Source organism: Pleurodeles waltl, chromosome 3_1 (assembly GCF_031143425.1).
Source record: "Pleurodeles waltl isolate 20211129_DDA chromosome 3_1, aPleWal1.hap1.20221129, whole genome shotgun sequence".
In the NCBI taxonomy this organism is placed as follows: Eukaryota; Metazoa; Chordata; class Amphibia; order Caudata; family Salamandridae; genus Pleurodeles; species Pleurodeles waltl.
The window spans coordinates 153975664-153998623 of NC_090440.1; the positions used below are offsets into that span (position 1 = coordinate 153975664).

Consider the following 22960-nt stretch of genomic DNA (forward strand, 5'->3'; position numbering starts at 1 on the left):
GGAACCAGAGGGGAGACGGATTCCTGCCAGAGGTAGATGTCATTCAACTAAGAAACTGCACATAAAGCCTTCTCGGGAACAGACAGCCAGAGAGTGGAAAATGGATGGCTGCAGAGCTGCAAAAGGCTGGCTCCAATGATGCAGATAACCATGGTTCAGACCTTCAGTTTTCTGACTCTCCCACAATTAACACGGTTGAGCAGGAACTGAGAAAAAGCCCTCTGGTCACTCCAATGACTGATGAGCTGTCATATAACTGGACCACATGTGAACTTTACATATACTTTTGCTCTACCGCCTTCTGTATTATAGTTACTATTGTGCCTACAGTGTGGTGTGGGACACTATGATTGGGTATTTGTTTCTCCAAAGGGGGTGGGTGGCAGATACTTCTTAAACAACTGTCTGGAGGATGCATACAGGGGAGCAAGCTTAACGATGTCATCCATATATTTTCGATCACTTACCCCATTTCTTGACTGGAACATTTATTCTGCACAAGTTATTGGTGCTGCATGTTTGGCCGAGCAAATTTGGTAACTTTGGCCTAGGTGTAGGTGCTGTAAGTTTTGATGTTTGTACTGTTATGATCTCTAAAGGTTTCCCAGACATCACCATGCTCCCCTCCTGATGGGTGGGAGGTGAGAACTGGTAGCAGGCATCATTCAGTCCCTAGACTCAGACTGAGGGAACCACTGTGAGAATGGAAGTAGACTATATTGTATGCTTACTTGGAATGTTAGAGGAATAGTCACTCTGCGAAGAGGTAGAAAATCTACACATACTTGAAGCATTATCATGTTCACCTCAACTGTTTGCAGAATAGTTATATCCTGACTTTGGAATTTCACAAACTCCGCAGGGTTCTTTGTATGGGACCACGTACTCAAGGGCTACACAAGCAGTGCTCATATGGATTGTTTGTGGGGTGCTGTGTGTCCTGAACAGATCTGTGGCTGACAGTGACGTCAGATATGTGGCGACTGAAGGGGTGCTTGATGGGAAACTATTTACATTGGCATCAGTATTCACTCCAAATGCAAACCAGGCACTGGGTTAACAATACTCAGGTCACAGATACTTGATGGGTTATGTACCCGGACAACAGAGAGTATTCTTATTACTCAAGGTTGCAGGCCCTTCGTACTAGAGTAGACATAGCATACTGAACTGAGGAGGCTAGCCTGAAAGTGCTGTACTCTGGGTAACAGTCAGTCATCTGTGGTGCTTCAACAATTTGATGTTAATCTGTGGCCTGGGTGTTGGGCGCTTTCTACTATGCAACACCTTGCTCTGGGCGAACAGCAGATATTTACCACATGACTGAACAACTGCTGCATTCTGGAGGGATAGCCTGGGTTGTCTCTCAGAGGTTATGGATATATTACTGCCATGTGATCCACTCCAGTGCCGGCTGGAGGTTCATTCCTACTACAACTAAAAACAAAGCACAGCACATACTTTGTGACCTCTAGTCATCCCACTGATTTCACAGTGGTGCGGTGTTTTAACAAAATGGGCATGTGCTGAGATTGTTGCAAAGCTGTAGTACTGGGAATGGGTGCATGAGGCAGACAAATATACCAAATGGGACAAGTATCCAGACGAAACCCAATTCTGATGATCATTGTTATGTTTTGATCAGATACATAATGCATTTTCTTCCACTTATATGTGTACTCATCTGGCACTGTGTTATATGGGCACTTCTTGTTGTGGACTGCACAGAGCACGTGACTGAGGACAACAAATAGACTTGGCTCCTGCATGCTATTGCCTGTTATGGTGACATGTAATGTAATATATGCACATGGTCCTATCTACGGACTGAGTACCTTTCTTGTTGTATACACTTTGTAATAAGTAATTATGCTTTTCGTGAGGCCTGGAGGATGACTTCTTTGACCTTAAAGGAATGTAGCTTGACAAGAATATCTCTTAGTCGTCTCTTGTCAGTAAGGGTGCTGTTGCCCACTCTGTGGATTCTGTCTATCTTTATTTTACGCTGTGGTGTATTGTTCACTATCTCTTGGAACAGGCCCATCACAAATGCTTCAAGGTCGGGTCCCTCTGCTCCTTCTGCAAGATTCCCGATTCGGATGTTGTCTCGTGAGCTCTGTTTTCCATGTCTTCTTGTTTAAGTGCCGCTGTTTGAAGCTCCATCTGGAGTGTCTGCGTGAGAGTATCTAGTTGGGTGAGACTGGTCTCCATTTCTTCAGTTTTCATCTCTGCGTCTAAAATTCAGGAGCCTACGGAGTCTACATCTTGCTGCAGTGAGGATAGTTTGTCATAAAGATTTGCCTGGAATTTTGTCGAGCGAGGAGGCCATATCTATCTTCAATTCTTCTCTTAGTTCTTTTTTAAAATCTCTCAGGGAGGCAATGAGGTCATCCTGTGTGAGGCGCCATCTCCATGATCTCCTGCTGTGCTGTTCCCCCTTTGAGGGTGAGAAGTAGTTGGAGACCCTGTTGGACTTTAGTTTTTTGGAAGGCATGTGTAGGAATAACTTCTCCAGGCACCTTTTGCATCCAGCCACCGTGGTTCATTCTCTTACTGCAGCTTCTCATGTGATTCGCCCTAGCTCCCAGCTATTGCTTTGAGTTGGGTGTATATATTGTATATATTGAAGCAAAAGTAACTTGAGAAACTCTCATTACTCCTTTTACCATAATGTAGCGTCCCTCCTTGTCTGTGTGGTGGCCTCTAGGTCGGAATTGTAGGGCTTGATGGAACAGGAGTGCTACCCTGTGGTTCATTCTCTTACTGCAGCTTCTCACGTGATACGCCGTAGCTCCCAACTATTGCTCCCATACACAACCTCATTGCATCATACTGTCATGGGTTCTCTGTTCTGCCAATTCTGCAGTTTCATGCTGTGATCTGGGATACTTTACTGTAATGTCATGGTCTCCGGACACACAAAGTCTCTCGTCCGCTTATTATTCTCCAACCCTCACCCCAAGGGGGATCTTTTCAGCAGCTCTTTAGTTTCGATCTGGAAGAGTTCCTGGATTTAAGTTATTAAGCCAGTATGGCCAGCACCCATTCTATAGTGGGGTAAGGGTAATCTCAGGGTCCATACTCCTTTCTGCCTCTTTAGGATCCCCTGGGCCTTCTTGTCTTGTGACCGCATGTCTCAATGCCTCTGTGCGGTCACCATTTTAGGGTCAGGCATCGCCATGCCTGACCTTGCTTTTTGGGGACCCCATTAGTGACACTCCAGTCACTGCCTGCACTGGTCGTTGCCTGTTCCCATGCTGCGGGGGCACTCTAGGGGGGGTAGGGCCTCTTTCCACCACCTTACCCACCTTCTTGCTTCACGCTTCGGTTATCATCGATGTGCCCAGCTGTATTTCGAGTGACAGCGAAGCCGAGGGGATTCACGTCCTGCCGGCCATCTTGGCAACCCCAGATACATTTTATTCAGCATCGCTCTATTTTTCTAGCATTAGCCATATTTGTGGTGCTGTTTTATTTTCTCTATCTAATTGTTCTTTCATCTAGGAAAGCATTGCTTTCTTACTAGGACATTAATTTCACTTTGATCTTTCCTCAAGGCTGCAGTCAGATAGGGTTGCCGGCAAAAGTGGTACGCTGTGCCTCCAACATTCACAGAAACATACACACTCCTATGTGGGGGGCCCCATTCTTTGAATGTCAACTGTTTTATTATAAAAACACTCTTTTGTTCCACACACGTTAGAGGGAGATTCCAGCCAGATGGCGACTGCAAGCTGATTGCCTCGCTACAGCTGCCTGCTTAGACTGCTGAACCCTGGCCTACATGAGGACGGGTGTTCTCTCTAGACTATAGGCTTCCTTACTCAGGTATGAGGGATGATGTCTTACGAAGGGTGGGAACCTGAAGGGCGGATCAGGCTTAATACGCTGTGCTCTAAAATTGCTTAGGTAGAAGGAATATATATCGTTCCCAGTGACAGTATGGTGGGACTGTTTTTGTGTTTCACTCTCCTTGTCACAAACTTGCTTTTATTGTGTTTTATCATCCTAGTTATTGCAGTACAGGCTAATTTATCTAAGGTGAGTTACTTCAATAAACCCTTATTGAACCCTATTCTGGCTTTGCTCATCTTTGCCTGTGTGAGACTAATGTGACTGAGAGAAAGGGATGAGATCTGATTGACCACGATTCCCCTGAGGAGTCTTTCTTGTCATGCGCCCCTTGCCACAATCATCCCTGCTCTTGGGTGGAGATGAGGCGCTGCTAGTTAGCCGGAAAATCCAGATTAGGCAGACAGACGTCACATGGTGTGGAATTGTACTTAGTACCCCACAATCTATGCGATTCTGCCGCCCAAATCCAGTGCCTTATTAGGATAATGAGAACCTACGCCACACCCTAGGGTTGACACAACAAACTCTCATGGATCAATATACAGGGCACACAAGATTAGACAAGCTGCCACCTGAAACAGCAGGCACATAGACCTCCCCAGAAACTACTACACAAATAGAATCCCAAACACTGGCAGCTATAGTGCAATCAAAATTCTCTCTGGAAAATAAAATTGTCACTATAGCAGAGGAAGTAACTTACTGAGAGCAGATCTATACAAAGTAAACCAGCGATCACTGGAAACTGAAAAGACTGTAAAACAAATGGTGACCATAGTGACAGATGTTCTCTTCTTGGTCCAGTCTGTAACAATTCTAGCCCATGTACAGAAGGACGGGGTGAAGGAAGCTGAGACAAGGACACCCCGAAATATTCTTTGCTTTGTAGGGTTCCCTGAGGGGCAGAGAGGAACATGCCTGAAACCTTTCTAGAGCACTTGATCACAAAAGACTGATGCTTGGAGGATCTATCACTTGTATTTGTGATTGAGAGAAGATTGAGAGAACACAGAGTACTTGCACCACTGTGTTCCCGGGATGCCCTTACCAGAACGATAATGGCAAAAAACCTGAATTGTCAGGACCAAAACAATTTCCTCTGCAGTGTAAGAAAACATTGTAACCTGACCTACAACTATCACTAAATAAGAATTTTCCCAGATTACACCTAGAAGGTACAAAATCTCCATAAAACATTTGTGGCAGTCGAGCAAAAACTCAGAGCTATGGTACTACAATATATCCTATTCTCAGCAAAACTGAAAGTTATACACAAGGGAAAACCCCACTGATTTACAATTCCTGAGGATGTTAACTGGAGATGAGTTGGAAAACAAGTCTGTCCAGACCAATGGGACAAAAAGAATGGAGAAACAAATGAGCGCTAACAAGGTTGACCCACTGGGAAGTGGGTCTGTCACTTCCATCTTCTAGAGAGGACGCTCGGAAAGTGGTTCAACAGGATATTGCACAAGAAGCTACTGCCCTATTGTGCAGCATTCCTATAATGGAAAGTTCGGAGTCTCTTAGGATTGATTTAAGCAGTATGCAAGTACCCAAAAAAACACAGTACACCCACTGAAGACCATCAAACACAAGGAGCAAACAAATGTTGATACTGATGTACTAAGGAATGAAAGGCAAACAACAGAGTGTTGATTTCTTTGGAGCTACTATGACTCCAAACCGGGTATCCTTTTTTCAAACAAAGTTCTTTTTCACTCCTTTAACAAAAAAGCAGCCAAAAGAAGATTTGGAATGCTCTATGCCTCCAAAGATGTTACCAACCCTCAAAATAGCAGTCTATGTAACAATGACAATAGTCTTGGTAATCAGGATTTTCATCATTGATATTAAAATATTTACAAAACCATTGATAATACAATAGAAAATCTTCCAGCAATTTTGATCAATCAGGGTTCAACAAGGGTGGGAAGAGCTTTTACGGTATGTATAAAATGACATACTTGACCCACACTGTTAGGAGTTCCAACTTGTCCTAGTAAATGCTAAAAAAAGAACCTGATTTTGTGTGGGGGGTGCAAGAATTGAGGCACCTTCCTGTACTCTATGTGGGTCAGGCAGTCTCCATCACTTTCCGTAAAACTGTGAGGTTCAATGAACATGGAACTAGGGGTAGGACACGCTAGGTCTCCTGCTATGACAATGGCAGAAAGATACTTGCCCCACTAGCTACTGATGCACTCTTCCTACTCTGCCTTTCAGTGAACACATGTCCTTGGCCATCTGCAAAAGTCAGAGTCATGCTGAGGGTGCAAGACAGTTCTTCACCTGTGGGGAAGGAGTAGGGGAATGAGATAATGCTGCTGACAGGCAAGTGAGACCTGCCACATACGGACAGCAATGCGTGCCGGAACCAGAGGGAGAGACCAGATCAATTGTTGAAGGTGGAGGACCTTAGAGGTTCCTTCCAACAAAACAAAGGTGCAATTGCCCAACTTGGCTCTTTTGAGCAGGGACTGCAAGTTGCTGTTTGCGTTCATAGAGATACTGGAACCATGGAGGAAACTACCAACACTGAACCAGAAAACAGAGCCTTTCCAATAAATTTGGTGTTTACAGAGGAGTTACAATACTGCAGATTTGGATGTGGGCAAGGGACACAGGGGCTGCAAGGGAGATTCTGTACACACATTGGGTGTGAATGCAAGAAATTAAGTATTGTCAATCCAGACCACAGCAGCAAGATTGCATAATGTTTGGATATGAGAGGATTGATGGTGGGTGGCTCCAAGGATGTCTCAATTCAGGGCATGGAGGCACTGGAAGGAAGACCAGAAACCATGGCTTAAGGTGTTACTGGACATGAAACTGCAAAGCAGAAAAGCTTTGTGATTTAGCAGACAGAAGGTGAACAGTTAGTCCTTCATCTTCCAGTAGACTGCAAAGCAGGCTATGCTACTTCTGGAAAATAAGGCAGAAAATGTGAGACTGACAATGCTGGTGAACTGGTTCTCTCCATGTAAGTGAATCTTACCAGAAGTGGTCTGAAAATGGTCTATCAACTTGCCTGCATAAGGAGTGAAACCGAGAAGAACTTAGGCACCATCATGCCAATTTTGCAAGATGGGGATGCTATAAGGCAATTTGCAAAGGAAAGAAAGGTTGTCCTATATAATAACCACAGGATGCTTGAGATTCCAGATGCCCTCAAACTGGTGCCGAAAAAAGAAAAAGGACGCAAGGACTGAGAACTGGTTTCAGTGATTTAAGAGCATAACTAAGCATAACTGCCTAGTAGAAGCAGGGAGGAACATTTTGATGTTTGCGGTCTTGAGGGCTTTGCAGAGTTGGCACACTATTAATTGATTCATCTTTCTGCCCACCTTATCCCGGTCAGAGAGTTCAGTTATCGATTATATACTACAGATGTTAAACAATTTAAACCTAAAAGATACCTTTAGAAAGTCGACTTGAAGTTCAAAGGACCCAAGTTTCAGATCTACAAGAATGGACGAAGGTTTATAAATGGGTACTGTTTAATTACAGGCACTCCTCAAGTAAATCTAGCAATCTCAGATACTAAAGCATAAGGGCACGCTTATCCACAGCCCTCTTTCAAACTGCGTTCTTAGTAATTGGACACTCCACTCAGCTGACCCATAAGTAAAATATTATAATAGGTGTAAGAGTAGTGTGTGGCTTCTGCAAGGCACTTTATTTACAAATGATGTGATCCTCTCAGGAACAAATTCAGAAACTTGCCAGGAGTCCTAGAATAAAAGGGAAAACTCAATGTGAATTAAGATTGATCTGGAGGCCTAATCTGCAAGCACTATGCAAAGAATTTAGGGCCAGATGTACCATCACGGCCCATTGTGATTCGTAATAGCGATTAAGAAATCGCTATTACCGACTCGCAAAGGGCCATGTACCACATTTGCGAATCGTTAATAGCGATTTCTTAAAAATCGCAAATGCTATTACCGAATCGCAAATTGCAATACCGGCCCCATTCGCAGCTTGGGCCTGTTGGCCCATAGCTGCAAATATTTTGCATTTCCAAAATTGCGATTTCTGAACCAGAAATAGCAATTTTGGAAATGCAAAAGGCCAGTGTGCTGGGGGCCTAAGGCCCACTCTCCTGCACCCCAAAAACTTTTGTTTCAACATGCAAGGTACACACATGCCAAAAGGGCATGTGTGCTTTACATGTTTAATTTAAAAATGCAGATTAACTGCATTTTTTAATTTTGCACCAGGTTACCACCTGGTTGCAAAGCATGGTATTTTGCAAGTGCAAAATGCAATTTTTGGAAAAATCACAATTTTCGATTTTTTCCAGCATAGCCTTGCGACCTGGAAATTGCGAATTGCGAATTGCAAATTGCGACTCGCAATTTCCAGGTTGCAACGCAAGAAATCGCAATTTTAGCGATTTCTTATTTGTGGTCTGAGAATGCATTTCATGCATCGCAGACCACTGTTTTGCACTTGCAAACAGCCGAATTTACCGATTTGCACCGTTTGCGAGTGCAAAACCTTTTATTACATCTGGCCCTTAGTATCCTGGAGGTAGTTGCCATATACACTTTTGCTGTGAAGCAGTTACAATACAGGTGTTCTTGTTTCACATTGGGAAATATAGACCAGATGTACAAAGAGAGGTCACAAAAAGTGGTCTCAAACTGCACAAACCTTTGGCTCTCCGATTTTGCTATGTGACTTACATACCAATAGGTCACATCACGCAATCTCCAAAAAAGGACGCAGAATGTCCTGCTTCATGAATACTAATGAGACACGTTGCTATTTGTGACCCCATGATTGGCTACAAACATAGGGATGGTGGTCTGCAAGAAACTATTATCCCTGCTCCCCAAGAGGACACCAAACACTGCTTAAGAAAAGTGAAGGCGTCCTAAGACGACACCTTTGTGAATCGGTACTGTCTTCTCTGAGGTATCAGAATTTGATCAATGATTTAGGACTGCTATAGTGATCACAAACAATTAACAAACGTCATACTGAATTGGAAATAAGAGGGAACACCCCTTTCAAACCACTCCCTAATTAAAATTTGATATGGGTCTCTAACTCCATTTTGAGTCTGAATTTTTTTTCAAAATATGCAAAATTGGTTTGATGCTTACCTAAAGCCATTCTGTGGTGGCAAACGCTTAAGTGTCACAAATCACATGTTCCCCAATTCCAAACTGCCTCTGTGCATCTGGACCATTTTATGCTTTTTAAACTACCAAAAGGAACAGAGGGTCATTGCGCGGGGTAGGAGAGAGACAAAGTCTGATGGTGCGGGCCTATGGGAATAGGTCAAACTTCAATAAGAAATTTAAAAAAATAAATCTTTTTATGGTACTCATTTATTTGAACCAGGACATACCAAGGAAAATAATCAAGGTTTTGTTATGCAATATACATTTCGCATCTGGGAAGTAAACACCTTATAACATTAGTTTACCACCATCATCATGGTTTGAAAGATTACATCTACGTACATTCTGCAGAAATCTGGCCTCTACTTCCCTTCACCACTAACACCCTCTGTCTGCCATGCTGTCCTCTTGTTACTACCAAATGACCAGATCTGCTCCCCATGCTGCATGAAAGAAGGGCAACTTGCTCATCCTAAATGCTTTTACTCATTCATATAGCTTTGCATGGCAAATACCACCTCCTCCATTCAGCGGTGGTTTGGGTACCAAGCTTTCCACAGCTGTACCACATTGTAACAATGTCACAGTCATTATGAAATAGTTGTAACTTATCTCACATAGTAAACTGCCCACCCAAACCATGTTCCTGCAATAGCCAGGATATTGCCAAAATCAGTTGCAGGCCTTTTGATTAGTGGCTAGGGCAGCTGGATATAAAGGGCTTTCTTTCCCCCCCTCAACTGCAGTGATCCAATACACTCATTTCAGCTTACTCAGTATACAATCAGAATGGATGCTTGGAAATTAGGACTAAACTATAGGTGTTGTTATATTTCAAAGAGACACTTACCTCTTAGCATGGCTTGGTCATTAGCTGACCCAACAAAACATGGGCGTCATAATATTTTCCTTCCTCTGGCTGAAACACCAATCCAGTAAGTGAAAGACATATGAACGTTCTGTGGAATTAAACACAGTGTCAACAATCAAATGTGATAATACCCACAAATAATTACCAATCTTTCTACAAATAAATTTAAGACACCGGGCATGGCCTAGACAGAGAGCAGAATATAAGTATTTTGGGGAGGATCTTCTGCCCCCTCAAATTTAACCTCCTGCACTATGTGGACTGCCACATGTCACAATTTCATTGACAAGTGCACTGGAAGCAGTTGGGGAAAATGACTTGAAAAACATGGTAGGTAAAATTTGCTGTGAGTTAATGAGGGTCTCTGACCAGAGAAGCCAGAAACAGGACCACTAGTGGAAGTGATAAGCGATGCACACGCCAACAAGCTTGAAAAGGAAAAAGATTTTGGCACGGGGGAATGCCTTGAGAGTATGTGGTGCTTTTCTTGCCGTGATCAGACCAATGGAGCAGGATGTGGAAATATTAAGTTAGGAGCTACTCGAGCAATATGGGCAGTAGACCAGGGTAGATACAATTAACAGTGGTACAATTATTGTGAGAAGTTGAGGGGACACAGCTGAGCTGCAATGCACTGTGGTGTTTCAGTGCTGTTGACTTGAAGGAGTGAGGCAACTCTGAGGTACCATCACAGGATGCACAACTGGAATACATAAATGTGAGCCCCTACTACAGTGATGCTGTAGTTACTGAAAGTGCTGTATCTGAGCTAAAATATGTGGCATTGCTGACAGTAGTGGAGGGAAAGGACCTCCACCAAAAACAAGAGGTGCAAACTGGTGTGACGGGAGGCAAAGAAACATGGACTGATCCAATTATGTACTGGTAGACAGTGAAGGGATGCTCAACCCTTCGGTAAGAGGATTTACTAGAGCCTGTGATTCTATTTAAATGGAAAAGTAGGATCTGACACCATCCTTGCATAGACATGGGTAAGGACAAAGCTGACATACCTACAAAAAGGAATACATGTATTTATATGCTGTTGTGTAAGGAGTTGACAGCAAGGACAACATATTTAAAATATGTCAGGAAGGCATGGGGTGGGACCAACACCAAGCTACATAATAATGGCAACTTAGAACTCTGGAAAAGTTCAAGAAACAAAAATAGAAACACTCGAAATTAATCTGTTATGATGTTGTATGTGAAGGATACTGGAGAGAGTACAAGCAACAGAAGAAACTGGGTGAAATATGGAAAGAAGTAAAGCAATTGCAGGACAAAATTAAGTCTCAGGAAATACAAGCCTTTAAACTGGAGGAAGGAGCAAAGAACACAGACGTCACTCACACAATAATATGAAGTACTTGAGGTTCCTAGAGAAAATGAACAGCACATTGGTTGAACTCTTTTTGAGGCTTGAATTCCGACCTTCAAACCCTATTGATTATCATACTCTGTTTTTTTAACAATGCAAAGGGCGCATACAGCTCTAGTCCCACTGCCGGGTCTCCCATCTAAGGTTTTATTTGCACAAAAATTAATAATCAGGACACAGACATCATCAAGCATCAAACCAGTAGAGTATGAGCACCTCATTATGAAAACTAACCCATGACGAATTTCCATGACTAATTAAGAAGGGTCCAACACCTTCAGAAATGGGCTAGGGATACATGTGATGGCTGCCGAGGTTGGTCCAGTGTATTTATTATGAATAAAACAGTTATGCACAAATCTCAGTCAGATAGACCTCGGTAAGAGGTGACTGAGGTTGGACCACTGATATGGGGGACTAGGCAGGGATGCCAGCTTTGACTTACCTACTTGCACTGGAAGTAGAACCTTTGAAATGCAGACAAAGAGCTAACCTAGGGACTTGAGGCAGAGACCGGAGACACACGTAGTGTCCTTATATGCTGTGAAAGGAAAACTAAAGGAACTCCACATGATGGTGTTCGTTGAAGCCTGTTGATAATCAAAAGAAGTATGCCTAGGAGATGGAGGAACCTAAGTTGATGCTGCTTTTTAAAATATGCTAATAACACAGTGTGCTAAGGTAGCAGTTAGAAAATTAAGGGGTGGGGTGGAGTTTGTAAAACAGATTGACTATAGGAGACTGAGCGCACATGGGATATGCGGAAATATGGTGAAGGAACAGCAATGAAAGTTAAATGTCAATTGTTAGTAGGTCGATGGTTAGTTGTGCTAGATGGTTACCTTTTGTTAACAGAGGGAGCGAGGGCCGGATAGACAGTTGAAACTTAAAAAATAAAATAAATGTATTGGTAGATGGTTAGTTGTGCTAGATTGTTACCTTTTGTTAACAGAGTGAGCGAGGGCCAGACAGACGGTTCAAACTTTTTTTTTATTTTTAAATGTATTGGTCGATGGTTAGTTGTGTTAGATGCTTATCTTTTGTTAACAGAGTGAGCGAGGGCCAGACAGACAGTTCAAACTTTTTTTTTATTTTTAAATTTATTGGTCGATGGTTAGTTGTGTCAGATGCTTATCTTTTGTTAACAGAGGGAGCGAAGGCCGGACAGACAGTTCATTTTTTTTAAAATGAGGTTTTTACCTTTTTCAAGAACAATACTCGGGACTGCACATCATTGCATAAGTGTAATCTGGTCCACCCAGATCCTAAACCAGCATTAACCAAATATTAGTCCCAGTTGGACCAGCCCCGAAGTGGTTCACCACTTCTGTTTAATTGGTGTAGGAGATGGCAGTATGGATGTTGTTCATGTGCAACACATTTAAACACATCAAAGAGAAACAAAAATAACATCCTTAAACAACCAAGGCACCATTCTTACCCCCTGTTACAAGCATTCTGGTGATGATGGCAGGCAGGAGGAGAAGTTGAGAGGAAGGGAGGCCCACCATTTACGAGAGGGGTGGGAGAGCGGTGTGATGTCTGCAGTCTGAGTTTGTTCTGGTGGCTCTGTCTGCCGTTCTATGAAAATTTGTGGCGAAACCTGGATGAAATAACTCTTTAATTGATGCGAGGTGGTACTCGGGGCTTGGCGTGTGCTTTTTTTGCCCAAACTTTTGCAACTGTCTCTATGTAGGGTGTCTTGTTCAATTCCAGCCCAACACATCACCAATCTCTCCCACTGTCGCACACTTAGCTTCTAAGAGACTTCCTGATCATGTCAATGCATTTCTTTGCCAGGACTATGGCAGAGTCCACAAACATGTTGGCCAATTCACCTTTTTTTGAGCGGGGGAAGAGCCCCAGTATGCAGTATTTTGGCTCAAAAAGTGAAGAGGTTCTCATGGCATGTTCCATCTTTACTGTGACCGTTCCCCAGAAAGCGATCATAGTCTGACAAGCCCAAATTTTGTGATCGAACACCGCCTCGGCCGTACCACCTCTGGGACACAGGCCACAAGCACATTGGTAAAGCAAGCACAGTCTTTTGGCCATCAGATATGTCCTAGGCCAAAAATGGAATTGCTGCAGCTTGAAACTGCCACTAATAGAGACACATCAAGAGTGTTCTAATGCCCTTTCCTAGTTCCTGTTGTCAAGCTGTATGCCCAGGTCTTGTGTCGTTTTTCCCCTTAAATTGCAGAGGTCCAATCTAGGTCAGCATGCGGTGCTCTGTAGAGTATTGTGACTATAGGGTCTTATGCATCTTATGCAGGGTATGATAAAGAACTGTAACTGTAGTGACCCATCTCCTATGCATTTCCCCTACTAGCCCTCCAAATGCCAAGAGGTAGCCAGAAGGGACACCATATGTTTCTATTATTTCTGAAAAGAAACACAACATGCAGCTGTTATAGAGATCCCCAGATATTGTCATACTGTATTCTTCCCAGCCATGCAATCAAAATCTTGCTCCTTCCAATACTGCTTCAATCAGAACATGAGGGGAATAGGGCGATTGTAGCCAGCATTGACAATGGAGTTTGTCCCACCACTAGCACCGTCAAGTCCTTTGGTCTGCACTTTGTAATGGCCAAAAATAATTTTTAGAAATCCTCAGAACTTCTCAAAGGCCACGCCTATGCCAACCCTCCAAAAGATGCACACACCATCCATCCGGCCAACCATTCAAGCTGAGCTGCCATGTGGTAATAATCAAAGTTTGGGACCCCTAACCCTCCCTTTGTTGTTGGCAGCTATAGCGTGTTTATCACCACTCTACATTTCCCCTTCCACCAGGTTAATGAAACCAGTAAGACATAATAGTAAAGCATTCTAGAAAGCTTTATGATTTTGGTGAGAGCAATTCCGCCCATCAGGCTAAGCAGTGGCTTTTTCCAAAATTCAATGCTAGGCCAAAGGGCTTCGATTGCTCTTCTAATGTTCAACAATATCCTGCACACCACAGAGCACCTGGATGCCCAGGTACTGAAGGAGTTCAGCTCCCATTTCAACTGCTGTCCTATTCAATCTGCCGCTGGTTACGGGGAGTTTGGTCTAAGTGATGCCTAATTTATCTGAAGCTCTGAAATGTGGCCAAAGGCATTCAGGACAGCAATTGTACAGCAGTGTACACAAACAGTGTTTAACTCCTGCACATAAATCAGCATATTGTCATCATATAGAGAGTTACGAGCTCCACTGCTGCCAGCCTAATACCCAGTGATCTGCTCTCCGTCCTAAAGCGAGATGCCGCGGGTTCCATCACAAACACAAATAGGAGGGGTGACAGGGTGCAGCTGTGTCTGGCTCCACACCACATTGGATCCTGATAGGCTCTGAGATTATCTTCCCCATTTTAACCTTAACTTAGGAGTCAGTGCAAAGAACTTCCACCCATCATGTTACTGCATTCCCTACAGCCCTGTTTCACAATACCGCAGCTAAATACGCCTAGTCAATCATGTTAGAGGCCCTGCAAAGGTCAAATGATAGCACCCTCTGCGTGTGTACCCTTCCGTTATAGAACCCATAGTATGAGGCAATCAGTAGATATTAGGTGAGGCACTATGGCCAGGAAATAAACTTCTCTGATTCTGGTGCACCAGGCCTGGCGGCACTCCTAAGAGGCAGTTAGCTCTGACTTTACTGATGATTTTAAAGTCGACTTTTAACATCGATAAGGGCCTATATGACCCAGCTGTACCAGTTGCTGCTCCTCGCTTTGGAGAGGGGGAACAAAATTGTGTCACACATAGATTTAGGTAATCACCCCTGAGTGTATGCTTTGTCTAGCATTGCCAGCAGTTTGGAGACCAGGTTATTCAGGTAGGTCTTGTAGAACTTGGCTGCTAAGCCGGCTGACCAAGGCATCTTGCCTGAGGCCAACTACAAAGTGGCAACTTTCACCTTCTCCAGGGTGAACAGACAATTAATATCATCTCTTAATAAAGGTGCAGAGTTCAGTTTGCTTCAGGAACCTATCAATGTGCTGTAAGGAGAGGGTTTGAGTGTAGAGAGTACAACTTGGTGGAATATCAATGGAAGACTGCATTAATATACTGTTGCATGTATTTGGGTTGTCCCCTCAAGTCCTCAATATGTGTTATGGGTTTCCACTCTGGACCTGGGCTATAAGCCACATGGGCTTTCTACTGGACCAGTCTCTTTCTCCAGGCTCTTCAATTCAAAGAATTAACAGAAAACTCTGCAGAGATAGCTGAAGCTGAGAGAGTCCAAGAATATGATAGCTGGGTGATACAAGTAATTTTGATTTTTACTTGATCTTAAACAGATTATTCAATTCACGGATTTGAAAAAGCTCCACCGAGGTAGCTACAGTAGAGGGACTCCAAGAATATGAGAGTTCAGTGAGATAAGTACTTGATGATGTACTCTGTGTTCAACCAAAGTATGGGAAATGAAACCTAAATCACTTACTTTAGATTAGTCTGAGGTTACTGAACTGCATATCATTAAGATGGGTAACAAATAACATCTGCTACTTTAAAGCACGACAACCCAATAAGACTGTAAAGGTAAGTCACATTCCATGGAAGGTTTAAGACACAACAGCTACTTCCAACACACAATTACAAGTGTGATTGAAGTGTGAAGTAAAAATGCCATTGCTAACCATAATAAATGTTTTGGTTGAAGTTCCTCTTTAGTACTCTGTAAACATTAATTTTGATCATTTTACATGTAGAGTCATCAAAAATGTGTCAATGGTTTATGGTTAATATATTCACTGCCTGTCTAACCTTTCTGTTTGAGTAAAAGTCTAGCTCTGTTTGGCTGATCAAGTGGAGGTTTACCACAGAGAATCTCCTTTGCCTGACTCCACAGAAGGTCCACACACCTTTGAGATGCACTCCTTAATGACCGTAAGATTAGATGTCATGGGAAATGTACAAAGGAAAAAAATGAAATGATTAAAACAGAGGTTAGCTTTTCTCACCTTTTAAGAGTTGTTTTTTGTAACTTTAACCACTCAGTCTGCCAAAGTCTTCATATGCCTTAAGGTTGCCTACGCTGCATCATTTCAAAAGGTATTTTCCCCACACTGCTATTGACTGTGGTGTGAAGGGCGCACAACATGCCCTAATTGCATTCGGAAAAACCAACCACGCACTACTAGCCAACTCCACAGCAAACTTAAGCAGCCAGCTGTTCCTCTCTAACTGGCCATTTCCTAGTGGATTATATAAGGAGATACACACATACTTTACATTTTATTGAAAAACTCTTTCACCTCAGCAGAAGGTAGCTGCATACCATTTTCAGTTACCAAGACTGAGGGTATACCTCCTCTCCTGAAAATCTCTCCTAAAATGGTAATGGTAGCGCCTTGGTACTAACACATCTCATCAACACAAAGTGGACCCACTTAGATTCTGCATCCAACATAAACATGCGTACCTCTTATGTTCAGGCAGGAAAGCAAACGGCCCTATGAAATCCAAGCATATCTTTTCCCAAACAAAATTTGCTTCCAACACACGCTGATCACTTTCCAGTACTCCCAAACCCACTCTCAATTTCTTTTCAGTTTGGCCCACTTCACACTCTTCCACCCAGGGCCTTGGCTATGCTTGCAAGGTACCATTGTGGGCAAAAATGTTTTCTCCAAAAACCAAAATTTGGTCCTGAAAAAAAAAAAAGAACATTATTGACCCCAGCCAACACATTATATAGTAATCTCTGGAAAAGGCTTGCTGCAGACAACAATCTACATGGTAACCTGTTAAACTGGAATACACCCTCACTTGTGACAAAGGCAGTCAAATGTTTGGAATTGCACTTGATGATAAGCTCTTTCAAGTAAAGCTTACACAACAAAAGAATCAACTTGTTTATATTTGGTAAAGGGTAGCAGTCCATGACAAATGTCCTGGTTGAGGCTGCGCAAGTCAACACTAATTCTCAATAATCCATCCAATGTCCTTGTTATGATGACAACCACTGGGTGGTCTCGACAGGCTCTATAACTTCATCTTGGATCATATGCTCAAAAACTGCTTTCACTTTAGCCCTTATCGCCACTGGAACTTTCCTACCCACATGTCTCACTGGCAGAGCATCCTTCCTCAAAAGAATCCATAGCCTCTCCCAAACTATTCTTGAAAACTGATTTGAATTGTTCTTATACTTCACTCAGTTCTATGTCCTCCATCACTTGGTTGTCAGCTCTCGGAATTACCACTGTATGCTAGTCATTGATGTAGCCAACTTAAAACAGGTGGACCCTCAACAGCCACATAAACCTTTTCACAGATTTCAAGACCCTCAAATTCAATTTTGCCGGAACATAGCGCATTGTTCCAAAGTCAGCCTCATGAAATCCTTTCAATATCATGTCAGCTGATTTAAGTATGCCTCCAGGTCAAGTGAGATCAAACAATTTTTTGGGGAGTATGGTATACAACGACCCTGAATCCATCTCAAACATTAAAAAAATGCACATTCACTATAAATTTTCCCTTGGAAACATCCACTTCAGCAACCTCCGAGGTATTTTTATTTTCAGTTTTATGCATTTCCTTTCTGCATCTTTCAGACACCGCTACCACCTTCGCAATATTTGGAGTGCAACTTTAAGAGTAGGATTACTGGGCGCTCAAAATCTCACCTGCATTTTCTTGCTACTGCATTGTACTATTAATTGATCTCTAATAAATTCCTCTGTCATTTGCCCAAACTGGCATTTTGCTGCCAATTCACGCAGCCTGGCTACAAAATTTTCAACTGACTCACAAGGTTTTTCTGATAGCGTGTAGAATTTATGGCGTTGCGACACAATGTTCACTGTTTTTGCTAAACAAGCTTGGAATCACATTTTAGCTTTCTTACACAGATCCTCAATCTCATTTCCTTGGCCACTGTATACTTGTGGAAAGTATTCAAACACATGTTGACCTTCTTTGCCCAAACAACCAACAAATAGTGTTTTTGTTCTGATATCCAAAAACCTGTTTCCCTCAAGCGACAACAAATAGTTCTCAAATGACTCAATCCAATATTCCTGTTCGATCAGAGGATCTCCAGGTTTCATTGGAAAAGAGTGAGGTGTCACAAAAGAGTGACTTAAATGAATGGTTAAAGTCAGTGGAAAAAATGGTGCAGGAGACAGTATTTTGAAATATCCACTAGGTGGCACTACAGTGTTAATGTAAAGACAAAAGCAGTATGACGAGATGGGGCCTGCAGGTGGTGGTGTGGTGTCTACAAACATCTACAAACCCCCAGAGCAGTGACCGGATCAAAAGGAGGGGAGTCTGAAGCAGCAGCAATCAACAACAGAAAGGTGGTGCGCACTGGCCCAGCGAGCGGTAGGCTCGAGGCAGTAAATGCAAGCAGTGCGCTTGGGCCCCACAAAAGCAAAATACAGTAATGCAGTGAGCATGGGTCCAATGAGCAGTATGCTCAAGACAGCGATGCGAGGCAGTGTGCTCAAAGCTGTGTGCAAAAATTAACATCTTTTCACTTTTTGCGACCATAAACCTGGGAAGATTCACACTGTGCTACAGCACCCCCTGTTGAGGGAGCAGGCTAAAGAAAAATATCTTTGACACTATCACCGTTTGCCTCACAGATTGACAAATTTTTTCCTTTGTCATAATTGATGTACCCATCCCAGTAAAAGTACATTCAGACTGAAGTATCACCGTGTGACCTGTGCTCATTCTATTACAGGTTGACTTTTAGGATTGACAAGTACGAGACATACCGGACTAGTGTAAGTGACTGGAGACATTAAAAATGACAGTTTCAGATTATAGGAGTCTATTCAGTTTATAAAAAGAGAAGCATTTATCCACTTGGTCCTGAAGAAGCGTCACGGGATCCTGTCGGACCGCAGAATTGTGAAACATGTTGACCCTTTTCAAGGGATGGTCTGGTAGTTCCTTACCTCCCAGTTCCCTATAAATGTGGTAGAGAGTGATTGATCATTATTTTATTTTCACTCTCCTTATTATTTTTTAATCTTGGCCATTACCCACCGTGGACTAATAAAATTGTTACCCTGAGGTTGGGGTCTTGAGCCAATTTTAGTTTCTTTTGTTTCTCTCCTTGTTTCTTTCTTCCCAAACTCACTCTTAGGGTATTGGCGTCATCGAGAAAATATCTCCGGCAAAGAGCTCCCCCTCGGGGGTGCCCGTCAGACATTGCAGCGATAGTCTGATGAGGAGCACATCCGATGATAAAGCATGACACCCAATCGGTAAATTCCACCATTTGCGAATGCAAAATTGCCTTTCACGATGTCTGAAAGCCATTCACAGTGCATTTTCAAAGAATCGCTAAAATAGTTATTCCTTAAAATTGCAACTAGATTTTGCTAATCGCAGTCTGCGATTCGCAAATAACGAATCACATTACAATGTATCAAGCATTCTCAAACTGCGATTAATCACAAAATGGGTTTTTGCATGTGCAATTTACCACGAATTGAAATCAGGTGGTAAACAGGTGCAACCTTTATAAAGAGGCCCAGAATGCATCTGCCCTTTTCAATAATGGCTCACATCATGGCGAGGAGGATGAGGATCGTGGCAGGTTTGAGGAGAGGGAGGGGGAGACCGGAGTACATCTTCAGAGTGCGCATTACCCTATTTGATCAGAGAGAGGAGGAGATTTATGACACATACAGGTTGAACTCTGCCATTATACTTGAACTAATAGCTGATTTACAACCTCTACTGCAGCAACACATACACAGAACCAATGCCCCACCCACTCATGTGCAGGTATTATGCTCCCTGCACCTCTTAGCATCAGGAAGCTATCAAGGTGTCACAGCAGCAGCTGGAGGTGTTTCTCAAAGTGCGCTTTCACGCATCTTTAATGCACTCCTAAATGCTATTTTATCAAAACTTCATCTGCATACAAAATTCCCCAACACAAACTAAATTGGATTTCTACCAGGAAGCCCAATTTCCACACGTCATTGGCTGCATTGATGGGACACATGTAGCAATCTGTCCACCATCTGCAACAGAGTATGTATATAGGAATAGGAAAAGTACATATTCTATGAACATCTAGGTCATATGCAATGCCTCCAACTATCTTGTGGCCAGATACCCTAATAGCACACGTAATTCATACATCTTCAGGCACAGTGGAATGCACACAAGACTCATTGCTGGGTAGTTTGGCGAAGGATACCTACCTGTTAATGTAACAGTGAACAATGTTGCATAACGTATATGTGATGTCACAGATAACAAAAACTAATTTTACACTCCTGTCATTCTAGGAGACAGTGTATATGCAGTGTGGTCTTTCGTCTTGACTCCGTACCTCAATCCTGCCACGCCAAGTGAACAGAGATACAATACGGCACACAGGAGGACACAAAGCGTGATTGGGAGGATCTTCGGCCTACTGAAGAGTTGTTTCTGATGCCTGCATAGGAGTGGGGGCGCACTGCAATACAGTCCGGAAACCACCTGCAAGATTGTGGCCACATGTGCAATGTTGCATAACATCGCAACAACAAGAGGCATACCAGTTGAACCCACAGAGACGGACTCTGATAAGGATGATGATCCATTGTCCCCCCTTCTCCCAGCAGACAGAACCAGAGCAGCAGAGGGCAGGCAAAGACGTGTTTGGATTGCGTGCAACTATTTCTGATGTAAGTAATGACAACACCACGTCTACTTTCACTTTTTGCTGTAGGTATCACATTTATTGCCTTGAATTCAGGACATATATGTGTGAACAGGACAAAGGTGTTCAAAATACACAATCCGGTCCCAATTACAGTGTGATACTATTTACATCATAGTATCAATGCACTGCTACATGATATGCAAGGCCCTGAACCTCTCAACATTACTTTTTACGTCCACGCACTCCACTTAAACGCTCAGTAGGCTCAGTGGCACCTCTTGTTGCGGGTTCAGAGACAGAACTGTGTCTGGAACTGCGCCGCCTAGTATCCATCACAGGGGCTGTGACATTGCTGAGGCTAGAGAGCTCCTCAATGTCCACACCACCCAGATCGCTGTTTGCAGCACTCTGGGCTGTCTGCATTGTCTCCAATACATTGGTGACTTGTACCAATCCTCGTGCAACGCCATGACTGAAATGTGCCATTTCAACTTGCATGCCCACAGCATGTTGTGACAGCAAAGCAGTTGTGTTAGTGAGCCGATTGACAGATCTGCTGAATCCATCAACCCTACCCATCAAATGGTGTTGGCGCCTACGGTGGGTGATATGCTCCTGCTGCATTACAGTGTTCCTTAATAGCATCTGTCATCTCCCTTACGTGTTCTGCTGTAGCTTGCTGTCCCTTATGCAGCTTGCACATGTTGTGATTGAGAGACACCATGTGCCTGTGCATTGATCTCATGTATTTAGATTGCAGACACTGCACTATGGATGCCTCAAGACCACCGAACAGTGATGGGCCCTCACCTTCCTCTGTGCTCTGTCTGCCTTCTTCACAACGCCTCCCGAAGGGAGTAGACTGGCACTGGAACATGGACTGCTGTCTGTGGGTGCTTCTACCCTCTAAAGGTGGTGTGGGTACATCTTCCTGCAATTCATCGGAGTGCAGAGTAAACTCAGGGAGGGGTTCCACTTTTGCCCTGCATCTGGTTGGTGCTGGTATGATGGACTCACTGGTTTTTTAATCTGACTGTGGCCAACTTTCGTCATTCCCCCATTTTCCACTTTCTGCTGCGTTAGGGCCCGAACCATCTGCAACAACAATGCGCAGTATGTCATTCATGATGTGCACCTTGCATTTGTAATTTTACAGTTACTTTTATGATAAACATTTCCCCTGGCATAGTGTCTCTAACTGTGTGTTGTGTGGTCTCTCTGTTTGGTTTTACACTATACTGCTATTTATGTAGTAGATGCACTTTTGGGGTATGGACTACGACTCCCATAAGGCATTGGTTTGTTAAATGGAATATGTGGCATGGGCTATTTATCACCGTGCATAGTGCCATTGCAATTTTCTAAGGGACATTTCTACATGCACATATGGTGATTCAAATCATTACTGCCCTTACCTTTGCTGGTGCCGAGTGTGCCTGAGGTGTTTATGTCAGTGATACCACCTACTTCTTCAGGCAGCAGTGTTGACTCCACCATATCCTCCAAGGGGGTGTCTGGATGGGTGGCCCACCACCAGTGCTCCTTGCTCCCTTCAGCCTGCTTGCTACCCTCTCTTTGGCATGTGATCGCAAGTCATACCAGCGCTTGCATATGTCCTCAATTGAATGCAGTGCAACCCCCACCGTGCAAATTTTGGTCTGGATGTCAGTCCACATTTTACTCTTCTCACTTTCTGGGACCTGTAGTCAGTGTTTGCCAAATAACTGGTCATGGTTCCTGGCCATTAGTTCTGTGAGCACCTCCGTCCAATTTAAGTTTTCTTTTTCTAAAGCCTGCGTCCTTGCCATTTCAATCAGTGGTCATTGTGTTCTCCCGGTCCTGGCTGACTCTCGAGTGCCTCCCTGGTGCTGTGCTGGGTCTCTGTGCCTGTTCCTGTGGCTCAGGCTTCTGGAAACATCATGCACAGACTAACTTCCTGTTTGTGATGTCATCAATCTGCTCCAGAACACAAAAATCGCAAATTGCGATTTCCAAATACTGATTCGCTATTTACCGAATCGCTATTTGGTACTCGCTATTTGTGATTGTGAATTTTAAGAAATCGCAACAAATTCTGTAATGGTGATGTGACATCGT

At 43.3% G+C, this 22960-nt stretch overlaps 1 protein-coding gene across 3 annotated transcripts in view; it reads right to left on the minus strand.

Moving 5' to 3' along the window:
- LOC138283857 (mucosa-associated lymphoid tissue lymphoma translocation protein 1-like) overlaps positions 1–22960 on the minus strand; it is a 977541-nt gene that overhangs the window by 642655 nt on the left and 311926 nt on the right. For all 3 annotated transcript variants that reach the window (XM_069222019.1, XM_069222018.1, XM_069222020.1), the window contains one exon: positions 9841–9949. In XM_069222019.1, the coding sequence (XP_069078120.1) occupies positions 9841–9850 (10 nt within the window). In that variant the 5' untranslated portion in view covers positions 9851–9949. The remainder of the gene's footprint in view (positions 1–9840; positions 9950–22960) is intronic.